General features: G+C 37.2%; 1 protein-coding gene across 4 annotated transcripts in view; it reads left to right on the top strand.

Annotated features, from left to right (window-relative positions):
- POLA1 (DNA polymerase alpha 1, catalytic subunit) overlaps positions 1–22,092 on the top strand; it is a 360,204-nt gene that overhangs the window by 38,480 nt on the left and 299,632 nt on the right. For all 4 annotated transcript variants that reach the window (XM_087966893.1, XM_087966892.1, XM_087966891.1 and 1 more), the window contains exons 17-23: positions 3,593–3,654; positions 14,820–14,909; positions 15,774–15,890; positions 19,028–19,203; positions 20,618–20,747; positions 21,101–21,214; positions 21,620–21,719. In XM_087966893.1, the coding sequence (XP_087823019.1) occupies positions 3,593–3,654; positions 14,820–14,909; positions 15,774–15,890; positions 19,028–19,203; positions 20,618–20,747; positions 21,101–21,214; positions 21,620–21,719 (789 nt within the window). The remainder of the gene's footprint in view (positions 1–3,592; positions 3,655–14,819; positions 14,910–15,773; positions 15,891–19,027; positions 19,204–20,617; positions 20,748–21,100; positions 21,215–21,619; positions 21,720–22,092) is intronic.

Genomic DNA, 22,092 nt, shown 5'->3' with positions numbered 1-22,092 from the left:
TAATTATTCCTCTGCTTTCAAAATAAAAAATTTAATAGGCTTTTGAACAACTATTACTCACCTGTAGGCTTGGTCTTATTTTGGGCAGCCTTGCTGCCATATCAAGAACATTCTAGTTTAATGTGGACTATTCTCACAAGCATAAGAATTATTTGAAAACTGCCAAAAAAAAGTTTTACTGAGTTTTAACACCAGTGTTTACATTTCACGATGGTCACTATTGAATGAAAACCCTCTCCATATTTGATTTGGCCTTCTCTCAGAATAGGTATAGCATTAGGGATGAGAAGCAACTTTAATGAATATGGGCAACACAATATCAGTATTTACAAATTTGTCAAAGATGATGTCTATATTGACATCTAAATAAGAGTTGAATGTAAACAATTGTGGTTAATGACTTGAGACAAAAATTTAGGATTATACATCTTTTTTTTTTGTAAATTTTATTTGAGTTTTCACAAAGAGAAAAAAAATACAAATAAAACATCTTTTTTGAAAGTAGCATAACCCCGGGTTACATTTCTTCATACAGACACAAATTCAGGTTCATGCTCATTTTTATATTCTATTCCATATCATTACTATTTTACATTTTCTGCATAGCTTCTCCCCTCTTTTAATTTTCTCAATTTTATTTTAATTATCTCATCTCAATTCAAATTATTGTATTTATATTTTTTGTCTGTCCTGTTTCAATTATCTATTATCTTTTCTCATTAAACAAAATTTCTCCTGTAGTTACTGTTTGGAGTATGATGCCTTTATATCTTTTCCCTAAAGTTGTAGCATTCAATATAATACATAACTTCCATCCGGATTCTGCTTGGTACATTCTTAAAATACACACTGTATTCTTAAAAAAAGAAAAAAATTATAAATGTATATAATTAAAACAACATTCCATTCCAATTCAATTCTATCATTAATATTAATATTCATTAAAATCTTAACATCTTTAACATTACTTTTCAATTAAATATCATACTTCTATGGGAACAATTATAAGCTTTCCATAGTTTCCCCCCCTTCACTTATATTTTATAAAACATTAACTAATTATTCACTTATTTTATTCACAAACATTTCACTAAATTACACTGTTTTATCCCTCATTTTAATCATACGTTGTTTCCAATTTTCTAAAATTATTTCTATTACTAATATAACAATACAATCTTATGTACCTTTACAGAATCCCCTTTTCAGTTAGATTTTCACCCATTATCTCTAAATAGGTCCTGTTTCTCTATATCTTGCTCCTTTGTAACTTCTTTTCCTTTCCTTCTTCCCTCTCTTCTTCTCTCTCCCCTTTTTATCCCCTTGTCTCTCTACCTCTATTTCTTTCTTCTGTATTCCCCTTTTCTGTTGCTTTCCAGTATTATACTTATTTTTCGAATTATTTTTCTTTTCTTTGGTTGTTTTTTTAAGTCTTAAATTCTCCATTCTCTTTCCCCCCTTTCCTTTTTCTTCCCCACATAAAATTGCTTGTTCATTAAAGATGGCTTCTTCTTTGTCCCAGTCTTCTTGTTTTGCAGTCGTTTCTTGTTGTTTCTCATAGTTCCAAATCTCCATTTCTAAGAATTGAAAAACGAAGCCAAAAGAACCCTTCCCTTCTTGTGCATCTTCTTTGTACTTTTTAAGTTCCATTTTCAATTCATCCAGAAGTGGTGCCATTGTATAAATTTTTAAACAACCACCCAATTGATTTTAGTCATTCAAATATAATAACCAAGAATCCAAAGATCACCAAATAATCCAAATACACGCAAGCTGTTTCTTTTTTGCTCTTTTTTCCCCCCACTTTCTCTTCCTGGGGTTACTATTTAGTTGCAAAGTTTCAGTTAAAATGTATCTTTAAGAAGTCTTGTTGAAGTTTTACTGTAGATTCTTTTTAATTCCAGGCAGTCTCCTCCCTCTTCCAGATCCTGCCCTTATTCTTTTTCTCTCCCTTCCTGCTTATGAAAAAGAAAATTTTTAATGTCCAGAAATCTTTATTATCCCTTTGGCATTTTGTTTTATTTTCAGCTTAATTGCCTATTGATGTCAAAGCGGATTTTTCTGATTTCTTATTTAAGTCTCTTAGTTGTCAGTATAGGGAAGGAGAGAGAAGAAAAAAAAAAGCCTAACCTTTCCCTTTTCACTTTCCTTCGCTGCTTCCGACTCTTCTTTGGGAGCGATGTTATTTTTTGTAAGTTTAAATTCCAGGGTACCTTGGTTGTTGCTTTTACAATTTAACCCGGTCAGCCAAAACTTTCGCTTCTTATTTTCCTCCTGCACATTCTTTTCCGGTCGAGTTCTTCTTTGTGGTGGCTATTTCTGACCACCGTTGCAACCAACTTCGGGAAAGGGAGTAATGGCCAGCTGAGGAGGAGAGATGCGGCTCTCCTCGACCATGCTGGCGGTCTCCCCCCTCTTCACCACCTCTACGGGGTGGCTTAGCCCCGAAACCAGCCGGTTCGGGGCGCTCCAGCGGCGAGCCCAGACAGAAACCGTGCATGATCGCGGATTTCTGTCTGTCGCCGAAGCCCTTCAAACTGGAAGTCCCCAGGATTATACATCTTAAAAGAGATCAGTGCGTATTTGGGTATCAAGAAAAGAGCAGCAACATTGCTTTAAATAGCTAGCAATTATTTGCCACAAGGTGGATAATAATTCTTTTTTAACTATAAAAACATTCTTACACAAAATATGGTTAAAGCAATGTTAATAAAACAGACAAAAATCTGTATGGAGATCCATGATCTCTTAAATAGCATTCCCCCCACCCAATTCATAACTAGTCTTTTTTCCTCTTTTCCTGGCCATAGAATGCAGGAACTGAGAAGGACTTTTTCAAAGAGCATTTGAAATTAGGACCAGAAATTAAGGCATAATGCCTAATCCTACTTTATTAGGTGGAAATGGTATATGAGAAACAAAGCTAATCTGAAGTTTATTATGATATAAGGATGAGAATAGAGGATGTAGGTAACATTATAAGAAATTTTAGGATTAATGAAATAAAATTTATATTATGCTTTGTGAATGCATGAGTTTCATCCAGTTGGAAAAAGCAGCTAGGAATGGTTTATTTCTTGTACTCATGTCTTGTAAATAAAAAATAAGGAGATTTTGAAGGCTATAGTAATTGAGGCAGAATACGTAGCTGAAGTCTTGTAAAGAAGTTAATTCTAGAAAACAAAGATTGACTGAATTATAATTGTGTGGGGTAAATAATGTCAAAGAGCATAGAAAACTGGTGGAGAAATTGCATTTGAGTAAATATGCTTAAAATGTTTGTGAGATATCCAGTTAGACCTTTCAGTTAACAGATAATCTGAATCTGGAAAATCACTGAGATCTGACATAGAAGTATATAGTTTGGAATCATCAGTATATGGATGTAATGAATACTGGTATTCAGTAGTATTGGGCGTATATGTGCTTGTGCATGTCTCCTCACAGACATGCAGAAAATAAGGGACAAGAGTGATCAGAAAGGAATAAATGTGGAATTTCATACAACTTTCCTCAAAGCATTGTAGAATATGAGTTAAAATTTGCTTCTAAAGTATGAATTTTGGTTTATGTTTTTTAATATATTTTGCAGTTGTTTCTAAACCAAATGATTGCATTTTCCCATATGATTTCAAGGAAATTGTTAAACAAAAGGTAAGCTTGTTTTTTTTAACTCATTGCTTTGTATTCTGTAATCTTCCCCTTTGGAAAAAAATTAAAATCTTATGGTGACAAAGATTCTTTTCACTAGATAAATGGCTGGCAACCTTTTGCGCACCAGAAACTGGTTCCATGGAAAGATGTTTTTCGCAGATCGGAGGGGGCATGGTTTTGCGTGCTGTCTGCATACTGTGGGTGGGGCTTCACTTGTTTGCGCGGCTCAGTTTTTGGCAAGCCACGGACTGGCATTGGTCCATGGACTGGGGGTTGGGGACCCCTGCACTAGATAGTGATGAAAATGTTGATTCTGACTTTTTTTCCTAGATAAATATTTTATTATTAACAGTATTAGAAACTCACTTTCTCACTTCAAGAATCAGATCCAAGGCCCTGATAATAATTAAGTTTGCCCTAGGATATTCCAGTGATTGTGTAATCCCAGATAATGAATCTGGAACATAATTTGTGAAAAATTTGTTTCCCTGTAAGGTTGAAATGTATTCAGATTGGTGTCAACTTACGTGATTACATTCCCTATGACAATCTATCCCACACATGGCCCTTCAGGTCTCCACAGGGCATTCTTCACCATTATAACTGAGTTGTCCTTTCCTCGTTATTTCCATCTTTCCTAGTATTATAGATCACGAGAGCAAGGGAGAGTATACAGAATGGTCTCAATCCTTTGCTGACCTGGAGCCAGTCTGTTTTATTATGTTTCATATGCACTGGTTTTTTGCCTTATGGAAAGGTTGTATATGAGGATGAGATATTCAGATTAACAGTCCAATTCTACTCCAACCCCCTGCCCAAGCAGGATACCCTGCCTATACCATTTCTGACAATGGCAGTCCAATCTCTTCTTGAAAGCCTCCAGTGATGAAGCTCCTACAACTTCTGAAGGCAAGCTGTTCCATTGGTTGATTGTTCTCACTGCCAGAAAATTTCTCTTTATTTCCAGGTTGAACCTCTCCTTGATCACTTTCCATCCTTATTCCTTATCTGGCCTTCAGGTGCTTTGGAAAATAGTTTGACCCCCCTCCTCTCTGTGGCAGCCTCTCAAATATTGCAACACTGCTATCATGTCTCACCTGGTCCTTCTCTTCACTAGACTAGCCAAGCCCAGTTCCTGTAACCATTCTTTATATGTTTTAATCTCCAGTCCCCTAATCATCCTGGCTGCTCTTCTCTGCACTTTTTCTAGAGCCTCAACATCTTTTTTATAATGTGGTGACCAAAACTGGATGCAGTATTCTAGGTGTGGTCTTACTAAGGCTTTATAGGGTGGTATTAGTACCTCACTTGATATTGATTGTATCTGTCTGTTAATACAATTTAGGATTGTGTTTGCTTTTTTGGCTGCCACACTGTTGGCTCATATTTAACTGGTTGTCCACTAAGACTCTGAGATCCCTCTCACAGTTACTGCTATTAAGCCTGGTTTCACCCAGTCTATATTGTTGCAAGAAAGCTCACTACAAAGAGGAACATAAACATTTGTGAGATGTTTATGGAGTCCCCCCCCCCCATTTGGCTTATATTTGTATAGCCTTCTGTATAGCAGCAGCTATCCTATTCTTCCACCTTCTATTCCCACATCTAAGTCGTTTATGAAGATATGAAGAGTACTGGGCCTAAGATGGAATCTTGTGGTACCCCACTGCTTACTTCCCTCCATGTAGACTTAGATATGTTAAGGATAACTTGTTGAGTATGGTTTGTCAGCCAGTTATGAATCCATCTAGTGGTGATGCTATCTATCCCACTTTTTTCTAGTTTACCAAGAAGTAGATTGTGGTCTACTTTTTGAATGCCTTGCTGAAGTCTAAGTATATTATCTCCACAGTATTCCTCTGGTCCACTAATTTAGTCACTATGTTGAAGAATGAAATAAGATTGTTTTGGCATGACCTGTTTTTAACAAACCTGTACTGACTGCTAGTTATTACTTTAGTCGTTTCTAAATGTTGGCAGATCTGTTTTTTTTATTATCTTTTCCAGTATCTTCCCAGGTACTGATGTTAGGCTGATTGGTCTGTAGTTTCCTGGGTCTGTTTTTTTTTCTTTTTTGAAGATGGGAACCACATCAGCTTTTTTCCAATCCTCTGGTAGTTCCCTGATGATCCAGGATTTTTGAAAGATGTGGTATAGTGGTCCTGAGATGACATCTGCCAGCTCTTTTAGAACTCTGGGATGTAATCTACCAGGTCCCGGTGATTTGTATTCATCAAGATCAGACAGGTGTTCTCTTACCATGTTTTTTTTGCTTATTTTAACTTTTGTTTCCAGTCTTTTTTACAGTTATGTTTTTGGTAGGTTGGGCTATCAAGCTTCATTCTTTTTGTATGAAAATCTATGCAAAGAATGAGATAAGTTACTCTGCTTTTTCTCTGTTGCCTCTTACTTCCTTGCTGTCTTCTCTCTTTAGTGTAGTGATGGTTTCCTTGATTTTTTTTTCTTGTTATTTATATGTTGGAAGAAACTTTTTATTATCTTTGAATTTTGTTGCAAGTCTGCCCTTTGCTTTCCTGACTTTGTCTTTGCAGATTCTGGCTATCTGCTGATATTCTGCCTTAGTTGTGTGTCCCTCTTTCCACTTTTTGTACTTGTCCTTTTTGTCTTTCAATTTGTCAGAGAGATCTTTGTGCAGCCATGCTGGTTTCTTCCTGGATTTCTTGTTTTTCTTTCTCATTGGTATTGTGCTGGTCTGGGCTTTTATGATCTTATTTTTCAGAGTTTCCGAAGCTTCTTGAGTTGTTTTCCCTTGAGCCATATCAAAGTGCAGAATTCGAAAACCAAATTATTACTAAAATTTGATAACAATTTAAAATGGAATTGGATAAAATACAATTTTAAGTGAAATGGGAATAAAATAAGATATAAAATGAAATTGGAATGAAATACAGTGTAAAATGAAATTGGAACAAATAGAACAATTTAAGATATAGATTAAATATGATAAAATTATATTTCGGTGTCACCCCTGCAATCTACCCCAATCAGTCCCACATATGCAGATCTAAACTGAACCATTTTGCTTAAGTACTGTGCTGTGTTAAATGTTATTTTCAGATTCTGGCCACACATAAGGTAAGTTGTTTTGATGTGGGGGTCCCAATGGGTCATTCATTTTGTATATAGACCGAGGTATCTGTCTCTCACCCTCTTATACAGGCAACAGTCAAATAGGTCGTGGGCCAGCTCTTCTACCTCTGCCATTCCGCAAATGCAGAGACGTTCATTGTAGAGTATAGAATAGAATCTCCCATATCTGACCATTGTGTCGAGCTGTTCGAATCTATTTCGTGTAAATATCTCCCTACTTATCAACTTATCAGGAGGGCTTTAAACTAAAATTGAGGGGGAAAGGTGACCAATCTTTAGAATCTCCAGGACCTGATTCCAAGCAAAAAACCCCTGGAAAGCAAGTCAAATAATGGAGTAAGGAAGGATGGGAAGGAAGACAAACACAAACACCAAATAGGAGACATAGGAAGCATACCCAGAGTCAGACAAAAAGATCTCAAGTGCCTATATACAAATGCACAGTCTGGAAACAAACAGGGTGAATTTGAACCATTAATACATGAAGGTAGATATGATATAGTTGGAATAACAGAAACTTGGTGGCATGCAACTCATGACTGGAACATACTGATAGAAGGATACCAACTGTTCAAAAAAAACAAAAAAAACAGACCCAATGAAAGAGGAGGTAGAGTTGCACTGTATTTAAAAGACAGAATAGAATAGAATATTGGCTTTATTGGCTAAGTGTGATTGGTCACACAAGGTATTTGTCTTGGTGTAAATACTCTCAGTATACATAAAAGAAAAGATACATTCGTTAAGAATCAGTAATCATAACGTACAACACTTAATGATAGTCATAGAGTACAACCAGCAATCATATCATACTAGGAAACAGTCAATATAAATCGTAAGGATACAAGAGACAAAGTTACAGTCATACAGTCACAGGTGGGAGTAGATGGGTGATAAGGAGTGATGAGAAGATTAACAGTAATAGTAGTGCAGACTTTGTAAATAGTTGGACAGTGTTGGAATTATTTGTTTAGCAGAGTGATGGCTTTCGGGAAAAAACTGTTCTTGTGTCTAGTTGTTCTGGTGTGCAGTGCCCTATAGCGTTTTGAGGGAAGGAGTTCAAACAGTATATATCAGGATGTGAGGGGTCTGTAAATATTTTCACAGCCCTTTTTTTGACTTGTGCAGTATACAGGTCCTCAGTTGAAGGCAGGTTGGTAGTAATTGTTTTTTCTGCAGTCCTAATTATCCTCTGAAGTCTGTGTCTGTCCTGTTGGGTTGCAGAACCAAACCAGACAGTTATAGAGGTGCAGATGATAGACTCAATAATTCCTCTGTAGAACTGTATCAGCAGGTCCTTGGGTAGTTTGAGCTTTCTGAGTTGACACAGAAAGAACATTCTTTGTTGTGCTTTTTTGATGATGTTTTTGATGTTAGGTGTCCATTTTAGGTCTTGTGATATAGTAGAACCTAGAAATTTGAAGGTCTCTACTGTTGATACGATGTTGTCTAGTATTGTAAGAGGTGGTAGTATGGGAGGGTTTCTTCTAAAGTCTACCACCATTTCAATGGTTTTTGAGTGTGTTCAGTTCCAGGTTGTTCCAGTTATACAACGAGGTAAGTTGTATAACCTCCTGTCTGTATGCGGATTCGTCGTTGTCTCGAATGAGACCAATCACTGTTGTGTCATCAGCAAACTTCAATATTTTAACAGATGGATCGTTTGAGATGCATTCATTGGTATATAGGGAGAAGAGAAGTGGAGATGGCACACAGCCTTGGGGGCTCCCTGTGCTGATTGTACAGATATCGGATGTGATTCTGCCTAGCTTCACCTGCTGCTTCCTGTCTGTTAGGAAGCTTATGATCCACTTAAAAGTGTGTTCAGGTACTGCTAGTTGGTTTAATTTACTTAGAATGATGGTATTGGATGCTGAACTGAAGTCTACAAAGAGGACCCTTGCGTAGGTATTTGGAGATTCAAGGTGTTGTAGGATGTAATGCAGAGCCATGTTAACAGCATCATCTGTCAAATATATTTGCTCGGTATGCAAACTGCATGGGATCTAACAGCTGATTGTGATGGTTTTCAGGTGGGACAGCACAAGCCTTTCAAAGATTTTCATAACTACAGATGTTAGAGCAACTGGTCTCTGGTCATTCAGTTCCTTGATGGAGGGCTTCTTTGGCACTGGGATGATGGTAGAGTGTTTGAAGCAGGAAGGAACATAGCACATCTCTAGTGATCTATTGAAAATTTGGGTGAAGATGGGGGCCAATTGGTCAGCACAAATTTTTAAGCAAGAAGGAGTTATCTTGTCTGGCCCTGGTGCTTTTCCTGGCTTTTGTCTGTGAAATAGATCTTGCACTTCTTTTTCTGTGATCACCAGAGGTTGTGAACCCAATGGATTGGGGCCAGTTGTAAGAGGCTTGGCTGTTGTTGGTGTGTTTTAGATGTGGGTTGTGGAGATAGGTGGCTGTAGTTTCTTTTCAAACCTGCAGTAAAACACATTCAGGTCATCTGCTAGTTGTTGATTTCCTTCTGCCTGGGAAGGAGGTTTGCTGAAGCCAGTGATGTTTTTAAGAGTTTTCCACATGTTTTCTGGTTCATTCGTTGAGAACTGATTCCTTAACTTTTCAGAGTAGCTTCTTTTTGCTGCTCTGGTCTCTCTTGTTAATATGTGTCTGGCCTGGTTGTATAGCATTTTGTTACCTTTTCTGTAGGCTTCCTCTTTGGAATGACGTAGCTGCTTAAGTTTAGCTGTGAACCAAGGTTTATTGTTACTATATATTTGCAGGTTCCTTGTTGGTACACATAAGTCTTCGCAGAAGCTGACATATGATGTTACAGTATCTGTGAGCTCATCTAGGTCTGCAGAGGTATCTTCAAAAACATTCCAATCAGTGCAATCAAGGCAGGCCTGGAGTTTCAGCTTTGCCTCATCTGACCAAGTCTTCACTGATTTAATTGTTGGTTTCATGGTTTTAAGTCTTTGTCTGTAGGCAGGTACAAGGTGAATCATGCAGTGGTCAGTGTCCCACAGCTGCTCATGGTAAAGACCTATAAGCATCTTTTACTGTTGTGTAGCAGTGGTCTAAGGTATTTTTTGCCTCTGGTGGGACAATTTTGAGAGCTCTTTCCTTAAATTTGCTTGATTGAAATCTCCTAAAATGATGGGAAGGGAACCTGGGTGTTTGGCTTCAGCCTCCATAATTTGATCAGCAAGAGTTTGTAATGCCTTGTTTACACAGGCTGTGGAGGAACATACATAGCTATTAGGAGAAATGAGGAGAACACACTGAAGAGTAAAATGGCTTGCAGTTGATATGTAAAGACTCTACGTTTTCATCACAGAACTTATATATTATACTTATATCCTGAGACCAGCTGTTGTTGATATATAAACATCCTCCACCCTTTGTTTTATCTGTTGTCTCTTCAATTCTGTTGATCTAAATGTCTGAAATCCTGGGCTGTATATGGTGTTGTCCCCATGAATTTGTGGATTAAGCCAGGTTTCAGTAAAACTGCAGAATTATAGAAATCAGAATTCCATCTATTTAAGAGATGAATTTCATCCATCTGCAAGTGAGCATAAATTAGTCAGAAAGATTGAAGGGAGAGGAGTCCCGTCCCCCCCCATTCCTTAGTCTGTTTAAAATTCCCATTCGTTTACCTCATCTCCTTTTTTGGCATTGCCGCTTTCCACCTTTGTTGCAATCCATAGCACTGGGGAATTAGTTAGATTCTCCTCTGCATTTGCAAAGACAGGTGGGGGTGAGGAATCAGAAAGCTGCTCCTTAAGGAAACATTGCCTAATTCTTAGCAGATGGTCTCGTGAGTAAAGAAACCATTAGAGAGCATTTCACCAAGGCAGCCGTTTTGGAACCATCTTGGGAAGATTACCCCACTATATTGCTACTGAAATGCATGAAACCAAAGATGAAAACTTCCTAGAATACATATGGGTCAATATAAAACGAAAAAAAGAATGGCCATAGGTGTATATTATAGGCCACACAATCAAGCAGGGAGACAACATACCTCTCTGAATTGACTGTCTGATCTGCAGATGGCTAGTTCTTTTTTTTTTTTAATATATATTTTTTATTGAATTTCTTTTGTTACATCTTAAAGCATCATGGTATCAACAGCGTTCTTGGCATCTATACAGGTTTTTGGTTTAAATACCATAATACATTATATTACATTTGTCTAATATTAAATAATAGCTTTAACTATGATTACTATTCTTATATCTTTATATAGTTTACAAAATTTTGTTTTACTTTCTTAAGGGTTATTTTGGATAGACTTTTTGTCTAACTTCTTAGTTCTGTTTGTTTGCCATTTATACCAATTGTTCCAAATTAAGAAGAATTCAGAGTCATCTTTTTCTTTCAATTTCATTATTAACATATTCATCTCAACACTTTCTGTTACTTTATGTATTATTAGTTCTTCATTAGGAGTATTTGGGGGTTTCCATACCTGCGCAAAGGCTATTCTGGTGGCTGTTGAAATGTGTAGCAATAGGTATTTTACTTCTTTCGGTAATTATCTTTGATGATTCCTTAGAGGAAGGTTTCTGATCTGAGCTCAATCTGATATTCAGTGATCTCTTGTAACCAATTTTTGATTTTGATCCAGTATATCCTGGTCTCGGGGCATAACCACCACGTGATAAACTGTACTGTCAACTTTTTTTTACATTTCCAACATTTGGGACTCATTTTGGGATAAATTGTTGTCAATCTCGTTGGAGCTAAATACCATCTATAAAACATTTTGTACATACAGTATTTTATTTGTATGCTGCGGATACCATTAACTTATAATTTACGTTCCATATTTTCTCCCATTCCTCTAATTCTATAGTGTATCCAAAATTCTGTGCCCAATCATTGTGCCTTTGACTGCTTCCTCTTCCATTTTGAAATCTAATAAATATTTGTATATTTTAGTTATAAGTTTTTGTTCTGGTCCCATTAGTATTTTATCTAATTGGTTCTGCCCTGTGTCAAATCCAAAATCTTTTAAATCTTTCTTATACTTATTTTGAATTTGCAAATATGGCCACCAATCACTTATGATTCCATTTTCCTTCACTTCTTGATTTGATTTTAATTTTCCTTGGCTATCGAATAGTTCTTCATAGCTTACCATTTTCCGTAGATCTAATCTATTTGGATGGATTATGGCTTCCATGGTTGACAGCCAGCAGATGGCTAGTTCTATTCCCGTGAAAATTGAATCTCCTATAACCAACATTCGCCTTTTTTTTCCTAGGGAGGTTTGGGATATTTTTATATCTCTCACAGAAGCATTTGATGATGCAACTTTTTTAGGGATATTTAATGATACTTCTTTTCTATGTGTCTGCATTTTTTCTTCCAGGGAGAGTCCATGAAATCAATTGCTTAACACCAATGGGGCTGCATCAGAGTGGGTTGGATTAGACAGGGGTTTTGTACTAGGTTTGTGTTTTTTTCTATGAGTGACATGTTTCCATCTGTCTTTTTCTTCCTCTAAGGCAGGGGTGTCAAACTCAAGGCCCGGGGTTCAGATTTGGCCTGCGGAGTGCTTAGATCTGGCCTGTGGGGCCGCCCTGGAAACAGCAAAGGACTGGCCCACAGTGCCTCTGCCAGTAAAAATGGAGGTTGGGAGGACTGCCAAAAGCCCTCCCAAGCTCCGTTTTCACTGGCAGAGGGTTGCAGGAGGCCATTGCAGCCAAAAACAGCTTGGAAACCAATTTTCTCTGGAAGAGCACTTGGCCACCACAGGTGCTCCCGACACGAGTGACGTCAAGCTGGCCACGCCAACCCCGGCCCCCTGAGGTCAAACACAATCCTGATGTGGCCCTCAATGAAATCAAGTTTGACACCCCTACTCGAAGGGAACAATTCTTTTAGAAGTTGTTTAATCATTATTATGTTCAATTTGGACATATTCTTCTTGCAAGGTTTGGGGTTTCTCATTTTGTAGGTTGAGTTTCAGAGTGGTTAGAATTTCCTCTAGACCCTTTACTTTTTCTTTAATAGCTTGATTAGTTTACATTTGGTACATATATAGTTTGGGTATTCTATGGGCATAAGTGTATACATGGAACATGTTCTGCAGATCACAATAGTATCAGTTTCTTTTTCCATGAGTGGATTTTTAAAAAAATTGAAAATGAAAGTGTAGGTTTTACCACAGACTTCCATTTTCCTAAGCACATTCCACAACTTGAAATAATCAATTCAGTTGAAAGTGTTTCTTTAATCAATGAAGTTAGATATTGTTTTTGGCATTCCTTGTTGTTTTTTTTTCAATTTTTCCATATCACCAGCAATAATGTTGTATGTTTGGCTTTCTCTAAAGTCAGCTTGAACATCTGGCATCTCCCATTCCATCCATGCATCTAATATTGGAAGATCCTAATATTCTTTTTTTTTCTCTTGATAATGTTGAAATTATTGCTTGGTTTACAATAGCACTGAGAGCAATGAAGCAGATGGGCAGATAGTTGGATTCCAGTTGCACATGGAGGACTTTTCTTGATAATTAGATTGAATACAGAATGGGCCCTTTTTAAGGCTTATTTAAGACCCTTCTTTATTACTTTGACTTCTATGTATGACTTCCTCTGTGGATGCAACCTCAGTAGCTGTTAGTTTCATATAGGTTCCTTCTAACATAGATCTTGAAGATGTGCACAGAATTTACAGAGAAACGAGAGTGCTACTTGTTTATCCTACTTTTGCCTTTTTTGCCTGTTTAAAACATCTAGTCTAGGATTGGCCCCTTGCTTAAGAGAAATCAGTCCCATCACTGAAATAATGCCATCTTGTGGGGCTCAGATGTACGTTCTGCACTGCATGTCCTGCCCTATAGAACAGTTTCCCATCAGATAGTCAGATGGTGGCAACCTTGTTGGTCTTCCAGAAGACTGAAAATACCTGGTTTTTCACACAGGCATTAGGCCAGGTTGTTCTTGGAGCCTAATGGTGAATGTGTGATTGAAAATGCATTGGCTTTCATATTTTGTGTTCTTATTAAGTTTGTTGCATTTGTTATTTATGCCATCTTTATTGCTTTCGTGTATAGGCCATCCAGAGTTATTTGCTTAAGATGGTGGCATATAAATTTCCTAAGTAAATAATATGTTTAATGCTTCCTTGAGCACAAGGCTATTACACAATTACAGTGAGTGGGACAAGAACAGCTGTTCTTGAACCGGTCAACCATAGTGATAGTTATACATGCCTTGGTTATATCCCATCCTAATTATTGCAGTGTTCTCTATATTGGGTTGCTGTCAAGAGACCAGAATTTGTACCAGAACCTCACAGCAATGCTGCAATGGTAGTGCCTGCGTGGCACTCGCAGCAATGCTAGTGCAAATGGAGCATGTCCACATGCACACATGCACGTGCACTGGCCAGTCACTCATGTCACCCAGTGACCATGGCCCAGTAGTGGGCCATGGCCCACAGATTGGGGACCCCTGATTTAAATTATCTATACTGACCAGGAAACACTTTATGTTTAATCTGTGGAACTATTTTATTTGTTTGTTTTTAGTATCCCACTTTCATTTGGGCACTTAGTGATATACATAGCATTTGATCCTTCTGTTTCTTCCCACAACAACCCTGTGAGGTAGGTTGGGATGACCGAGAAGGTCTGGATAAAAATAACCTTGTGAACTTCTATAATTAAAACTAGGCTAGAATCTCCTGATACTTGTTCCCCACTCTTCCAGTATTTAGCATGTTGGTAAAAGTGCATCTTGCCATTTTTGTTCATTTTAATTGTTTGTTTATTTATTTGTTTATTTATTATTTGAAGTTTGACATTTATCTTTATTTTGGTTATGTCATTGTTTTACCTGCATTTTGTATTATATATTATTTAAATAACCAGAAACAAAAGTATATATCCAATAAATAAATAAATCGGAGTTAGGACTTTGCATATTAAGTATTCAATCTAGTATGGATTCCTGAATTTAGTTATCTATGCTTTACTTATACTACTTCTAGAAGGTAAGTATAGGGTGACAGTAAATACATTTTTAAAAATCATTTTAATTTCTGGAGTAGTAATACTTTTTCTTAATTTTGTTTAGAATGGTAAAATAGAAATTGCCACAACAGAAAGAACACTATTGGGTTTTCTTCTGGCAAAGATTCATAAAATTGATCCAGATGTTATTGTGGTAAGTAACGGTTTCTGTAATGATCTTTTCCCAATGTTCAGTGGCTTGATTTCTCAAAATATGGAGAAATATTTTAGAGAAAATATTCTAGCTGGTGAATGAAAGGAGATTGCACTGTACAGAAGGAACAATCACCAGCACTGTCTTCCCATCTCACTATAAATATGGGGATTTAGACTAATAGACTTATGTCTATTACCCTGCTAATCTTAGGCAGAGTCCATGTGAATGAATATATAGATGAGATAGCTACTTTTTAAATGATCCAGTTTTTATCCTGTATCACTCAACAATCAAGCAGGTAAGAAGCTCCACTTCGGATAAGCTTACTCCCTGCTGCGTTATCCAGAAGGATGAGTGATAGAGGGAATTAGAGGAGGGAGGGGGAGAGAGAGAGAGAGAGAGAGAGAGAGAGAGAGAGAGAGAGAGAGAGAGAGAGAGAGAGATTGAAAATAGAACCAGGGACTGCATGGATCACTATGAAAGAACTAGTTAGGTAATAGTTTGTAATGTTGTCAAGTCTTCCATTCTAAGAGTGCCATCACCTTCTTTCTCCTTGACCCTGAATGAAACTATTGAAAAAAATTCCAAAAGTCAATGCATCCTTCCCTTGTTTTGTTAGTAAAATTCCACTATTACTTTTATTGCTGAATATAAAGTGTTTTTGGTAAGGAAGAATTGATTTTAGAGAGAATGATACACCTATGCTACATAAACACTAATTCTGTTCTTTTTGAAGCACGTCTTCAAATAGTACAGGCACTTAATATCTGTATATTTTTGAACTAAATATATAGAGCAAATTATTCTGGGCAGTTGTTATTCTAGGCAGAATTATTCATTCATTCATTCATTCTTTTTCAGGGTCATAATATTTATGGTTTTGACCTAGAGCTTCTCCTCCAGAGAATTAATTTCTGCAAAGTTCCTCATTGGTCCAAGATAGGTCGACTAAGGAGATCAAACATGCCAAAACTTGGGGTAAAATGCTACTTACATCTAAACTGCTTTACATGATTAAAAATTAGTTATTTTAGCTGCTGTATTACATCACCGTTACTAAGTAAAGTCACAAGGATGATGTCGTGATCATGCCACTTAGCAACAGCAATGCTGGCAGTCTTGATTGCCTTGTTAACCATGGACTTCACGTAAGTGCAACATAAAACTTCCTGCCAGCTTCACCACTGACTTTGCTTGTGGGAAATTGACAGGATATGTTGGAAATTGCAATCACATGAGTTTGGCTCATTGCAATGTCTTAATCATGAGCTGGGTGCCAAGGATCATGATCACATGACTTGATCATGAGTATGCTGTGACAGCCAGAATTCTGTTGGCCAATAGTAACTATCACTTGTTCATTTCCATCATAAGTTTGAACGGTTCCTGAGTGACTGGCTGTTGAAAGAGCACTACTTGTATTTCTAATGTAATGGAAGCAGATATACCACTAATGCTACCTTGCTTTATTTCTCCTTAGAACTTTTGGTTATCTTCCAAATGTGTATCAGACTTTCCCTAAATCTTTTGAAGTGGGACTGGGGAATGTGATAGAGGAAAGAAGTACTATTCCCTGTTCAATTAAAAAAGTGTATATAATTTGTATCTTGCTATACAGATAGTTCTTCAGTTGAGGCAGTAATAGAACCTGCCATTATAATTCATAGTTGGGAGCTGTTAAGTGAACATCGTTGATGTATTTTCATTGTGTTTATTTTTCATTATTCATTTTATAGCTTCTATTATTGTACTTTTGTTCTGTTTACATTCCTTTAATTTTTTTCCTTTTTATTATTGTAAGTCACCTAGACTAGTCCCCCAGTGGCAAATAAATTTAACAAATAAATTGAATAAATCACTTAACTTAATGACCTCCTATTCCTGCTCTCCCCAATGCATTCATTAAATAAACACACAGGTTATTAAATGGACCATAAGATGCCCCAAGTGTGGCACAGGCCTACCTGCCTCAGACCTCCCAAGGCCTCCTCCCATCTCTTGAGATATCGCATGCTCCTCTTTCCACCTCTTCGGGGTCCCCATAGCCACTTGGCTCTCCTTCCCAATCCCATTACAAGCATACATTTAGCTTTTCGAAGATCTCCAGAGCTTAGAAGGTCGGGGTAGGGAAGGAGGATAGGCCACTCCGTTGCTGCACCACATGCCAAAATCCCACAAGCAGCCGTCATTTTCTGAGCAAAAAGTAACACTGGTGAAGCTGTCAGTTTTCCTTTTATCTAGCAATGCTAGGTGCCAGTCTAAGTTCCCCCAGAATTAGCCAGATACTAGCTCTAGCATAGCTAAAATTGGGAGAGCTAAGCTAGCCCTAGAGAGGAGAAGGAACCCTCCCAGGTTTCCTTTCATTGCTAGAGGCTAGCCTTAGCTTCCCCAGCATTAGTGATGAAAGGAAACTGCGAGGATTTCTTCTCCTTGCTAGAGTTAGCCTTAGCTTCCCCAGTTTTAATAATAAAAAGAAAACCAGGAGGATTCTTCTTACTAGGACTATGGTTAGCTCCCTCAGCATTAGTTGCAGCAGCATAAAGCTAGTCCATCTAAAGCTGAGAAAGCTAAGCCTAACTCTAGTGTGGAGAAGAAATCCTCCTGGCTTTTCTTTTGTCATTAATGCTGGGATAGCTAAGGCTAGCTTGCAGTGATGAAAGTAAAACCAAAAGCTTCACCAGTGTTATTTTTCACTCAGAAAAGAACAGCAGCTTGTGGGATTGTGTGATGTGACCCAGCAATGGAGTGTCTTCCTTTTCTATCCCAACCTCCTCAGCTCTCAAGATCTTTGAAAGTTGAGTGATTGATGATGGGAAAACTGCGGGGTAAGAGCAACGTGTGAACCTGGTAGAGTTTCAGAGCAGACCCAGTGCCTTTGGGGACCTTGTGGGGAGAATAGGTTGTAGGAGTGGTTGGTCATAAAGAATGAATGACTGCAGAGCAGAGCTGCTGCAATGGACGTAAATTCAGGACTGGGTCATAAGCATTTTAAAGGTGTCTGTTGTAACTTTGAATGGTCGGTAAGTGACCTGCTGTAAATCAAAGATAAGGTATCAAAGGCAAGTACATAAATGTTTTGTTGACTGCAGTAGTAGTTCTTGGTCTGAAGAAATGAAACTACACAGATAGTCTTTGACTTACAACAGTTCATTTAGTGACCATTCAAAGTTACAACACTGAAAAAGTGACTTATGACCGTTTTTCACACTAATGACCATTGCAGCATCCCCATGCTTATGTGTTCATAATTCAGGCGCTTTGCAACTGATTAATGATTATGACAGTTGCAGTGTCCTGGGTAATACGATCACCTTTTGAAACCTTCTGACAAAGTCAATAGGGGAGCTATATTCACTTAGTAACTGTGTTATTAACTTAACAATTGCAGTGATCCACTTAACAACTAGGGCAAGAAAGGTCATAAAATGGAGCAAACCTCACTTAAAATTGTCTCACTTTGCAGCAGAAATTTTTGGATCAGTTGTGGCCGTAGGTTCAGGACTACCTGTACGTGGCTGTGCCCCAGCTTAAAAGTAACAGTAGCATTTTTTCCTAATGTCAATAAGCAAAGTTGTATGATTTCATTTGTGATGCACCAGTTGACTGCAAAGGATGATTATAATATTTGAGTTGTGAATAATTCAGTGCTTATTGGAAGGCTTGAATTCTTGGAGCAGAGAAATATTTATTAAATAAGATTACTCATAGTAAATATATTTTATTTCACGAAAAATAATATGGAACTGTGGGATTTGATAGAAATGCTTCCTCTTGGACTATGGAACCAAACACATAAATTATAGTTGTTTGAAAACCGTATGTTTTTCTCTTCAGTGCTGTGAGAGATGACAATTCAAATAATTTATCGACCTAGAGCAGGAGTGTCAAACTCATGTCGTCATGGCGGCATCCTGTGTTGTATTGGGACTTTTCTCCTGTCACTAAACTGGATGTGAGTGTAGCCAACATGTGATGCATCCGGCCCATGGGCCCTGAGTTTGACAACTTTGACCTATTGAATCATTTGCAATTTATGTAAACTGTGGCAACTGGCTCAGATGAAATATCACTTGGAACAAGTTCTTAATATATATATATATTCCTTCTTTGTCAAGGGTCGTAGTGGATTTGCTGAGAAGAATGCAACTTGCGGTCGAATGGTTGGTGATATAGAAATTTCAGCAAAAGAGTTGATTCATTGTAAAAGTTACCATTTGTCTGAACTTGTCAGTCAGATTTTAAAAACAGAAAGAGTAGCAATTCCAGCTGAAGAGGTCCGAAATATGTACAGGTATGAGTCTGGATCAGACCTGGGCATTTTACGGCCGGCAGGCCACATCTGGCCCTTTGACTGTCTCTGTCCAAACCAAAGGGTAGTGGTGGTGGCGGCACCTTCCCTCTACAACAGGGGTATTGTCACTTGACATATCTTGATTTTTTTTTTCTCTTTTGCTAAACTGGGCATGGCCATGGCTAGCACATGATGCATCTGTCCTGCGGGCTGCGAGTTGACACCCCTACTCTAGAACAATCCAGTTTCTCATATGGCCCCTTGGGAAAATTAATTTCCCCTGCTCTGGATATTAATTATCATATATCACCCAGCTGTAAGCAGTGGATTAAACAATCATTGGCTTAAAAGGCAGAGCATTAGCAGATATGAGGAACCTTCTAAGACATGGGTGTCAAACTTGATCATGTCATGTGATGTATCAAGATGTTTTTTGCCTTTGCAGAGCTGGGGTGGGCATGGCCTGCACATGATTCATCCAGTCCACGGGCTGCCAGTTTGCTCTAAGAGATGTTCTGGTCTCTGTAGCAGTTTCCCTGTGGTATATGAATGTCTTAGAGATTCAGAAAAAGAGAAAAACTGACTGGAGTTAATAACTTTTTGATTGCCCATTAATGTCATTGGAGGCAGGTTTAAAGCCATATTAGTGAGGGCAGTCCTGAGGAAAGTAGTTACTAGAGGAGAATGTCAAATTACTCAGAATTAAGATATCCTCCTGAAAAATAACTCTTTACACATTTCCATAAAACTTGACAATAGCTTCCATTGGTTCAAAAGAGCCTTTTAAAAATTCTTGTTTCTTGGCAGTAGGAATATCTCTATTAGCACTAATAACAGTCTTACATAAAAGTAAGAAGAAGATCCCTATTAACTTTTTGCACTTGTGATTTATGGATTTGATTATTAGAAAGGGTTAATTATGGAAAGAGGGAAACTTTAACCTTAGAGAAAGAGGATAAAATATAAGTGCATTATATTGGAAATCACTTAATGTATGTTTTGCTTTTTTCTTGTTTCCTATCTATTTTATTTTATTTTCAATTTTCTACCTGTATTATTTTTCTTTGTTTTTCTTAATGTTAACTTAAAATTTGTATTCTTTTGTTGACAAACTTGTATATAAAAAAGTAAGGAGAAGATGTTTGCATCTTGATTATGTTCAAATTTATGTTGGGAAATAGTAATACTTTTGTGCAGATGACTTTGCAGACATTTTCTGAATAACATTTTCCTTGTTTAGGGATTAAATTAAGAGAATTAAGTATTCCTTCAGGTGGTTGAAAATGATATTAATTTTTTTAAAATTGGGCTTTCATTAGATTTTAACCAGCAATTTTGGTTTTTGTACATTCACAAATAATCTGAATTTATTAAAATTGTCTCTGTCTCTCTGTCCTCCCCCCCTTTATTGTAGTGATTCTCATCAGTTACTCTACATGTTAGAAAACACATGGATTGATTCTAAGTACATTTTACAAATTATGTATGAACTGAATGTTCTTCCACTAGCATTACAAATTACAAATATTGCTGGCAATGTTATGGTAAGCCTTTTGTTTTTTAATTATTCAGTCATTTCAATTATTAAATATTATTCAGTTGGATGTATAGTCTCATTTATAAAAAGTAGTTAATTTGTAGTAGAATAGGTCCAAATAAATTAGAATAATTTGAGTATTACAGTGCATTTCTGACACTAAAGGACATTTTTAATGTAGGTTTGTTGATTGAGCCAGATTAATATGTTGTTACTTTCTTTGTTTTACTGAAAAGAATAGAAACAAAATGGCAATTTAGACACTTGAAATACAGATGAAGTAATACCATTTTTGACATTTTAACCTGTGTTTTAAATTATCCCACATGGCTCTTTTTTCTGTTTTTATTTTTTTTCCAGTCCAGGACACTGATGGGTGGACGAGCTGAGCGCAATGAATACTTGCTTCTTCATGCGTTTTATGAAAAAGATTATATTGTGCCTGATAAACAACTCTTCAAAAAGCAGAAGCATGTAAGTATTTTTTCTCAGATAGTTTTCATTTGCTGAAAGCTAATCAGAAGTTCTTGATAATTAAGTCAACCATTTAATAAGTATTAATTCAGACTCAGTCTTTGAACATTGGTATGCACTTGTTTGAGCTCATCATATGTTGGTTACCTCTATAGATTACTGTATCATGTTTCCTGAACCCATTTAATCAATGTCTTTGGTGTGGAATTGTGGGAAGCCAAGGTTTCTAGAATTTTTAAAATAGTCTGAATAAGTTAATGTGGAAATACATGATTAATCCAATCAATCCATCCCATATTGTCATATAGACCTTTATTAGCCAAATAATCCCTTTAAAAATCTTTCCTTGAATGTATTTAGCTTGAATTAGAGTTTACATTTTGTCCTGTTCTTATGCCTCATAAGTTGGAAGAAGATGAAGATTTGGAAAATGATCAGAATAAATCAAAGTTAGGACGAAAGAAGGCAGCATATTCTGGAGGTTTAGTTTTGGAACCAAAAGTTGGTAAGTTTGAGCATTAGATCAAATAATAAAGGGTCTTGCATAGTGTTATATTACTCATATGTTATATTTATTTAATAATATGTATTGGGGTGTTTAAAGTGGTTTCTTATATCTTTTAAATGTATTAGTACATGGATGTCAAACTTGATTTCATCAGGGTTGTTGTATTTGACCTTTGGGGGGGCAGGGGAGCGTGATCAGTGACATCACTCATGTCAGGGGTTCCTGTGGTGGCCCAAGCGCTCTGCCAGAGAAAATGGAGCTCAGGAGGGCTGCATGCCAGTCCTTCACTGTTTCCTGGCAGCCCTGCAGGCCAGATCTAAGCACCCCGTGGACCGGATCCGGCCCTCGGGCCTTGAGTTTGATACGCCTG

This window comes from Notechis scutatus, chromosome 5 (genome assembly GCF_049901735.1).
Source record: "Notechis scutatus isolate UNSWTSFEM ecotype Mainland chromosome 5, rNotScu1.2, whole genome shotgun sequence".
Taxonomy (NCBI): domain Eukaryota; kingdom Metazoa; phylum Chordata; class Lepidosauria; order Squamata; family Elapidae; genus Notechis; species Notechis scutatus.
This window is presented reverse-complemented; position numbering and strand designations above follow the sequence as displayed.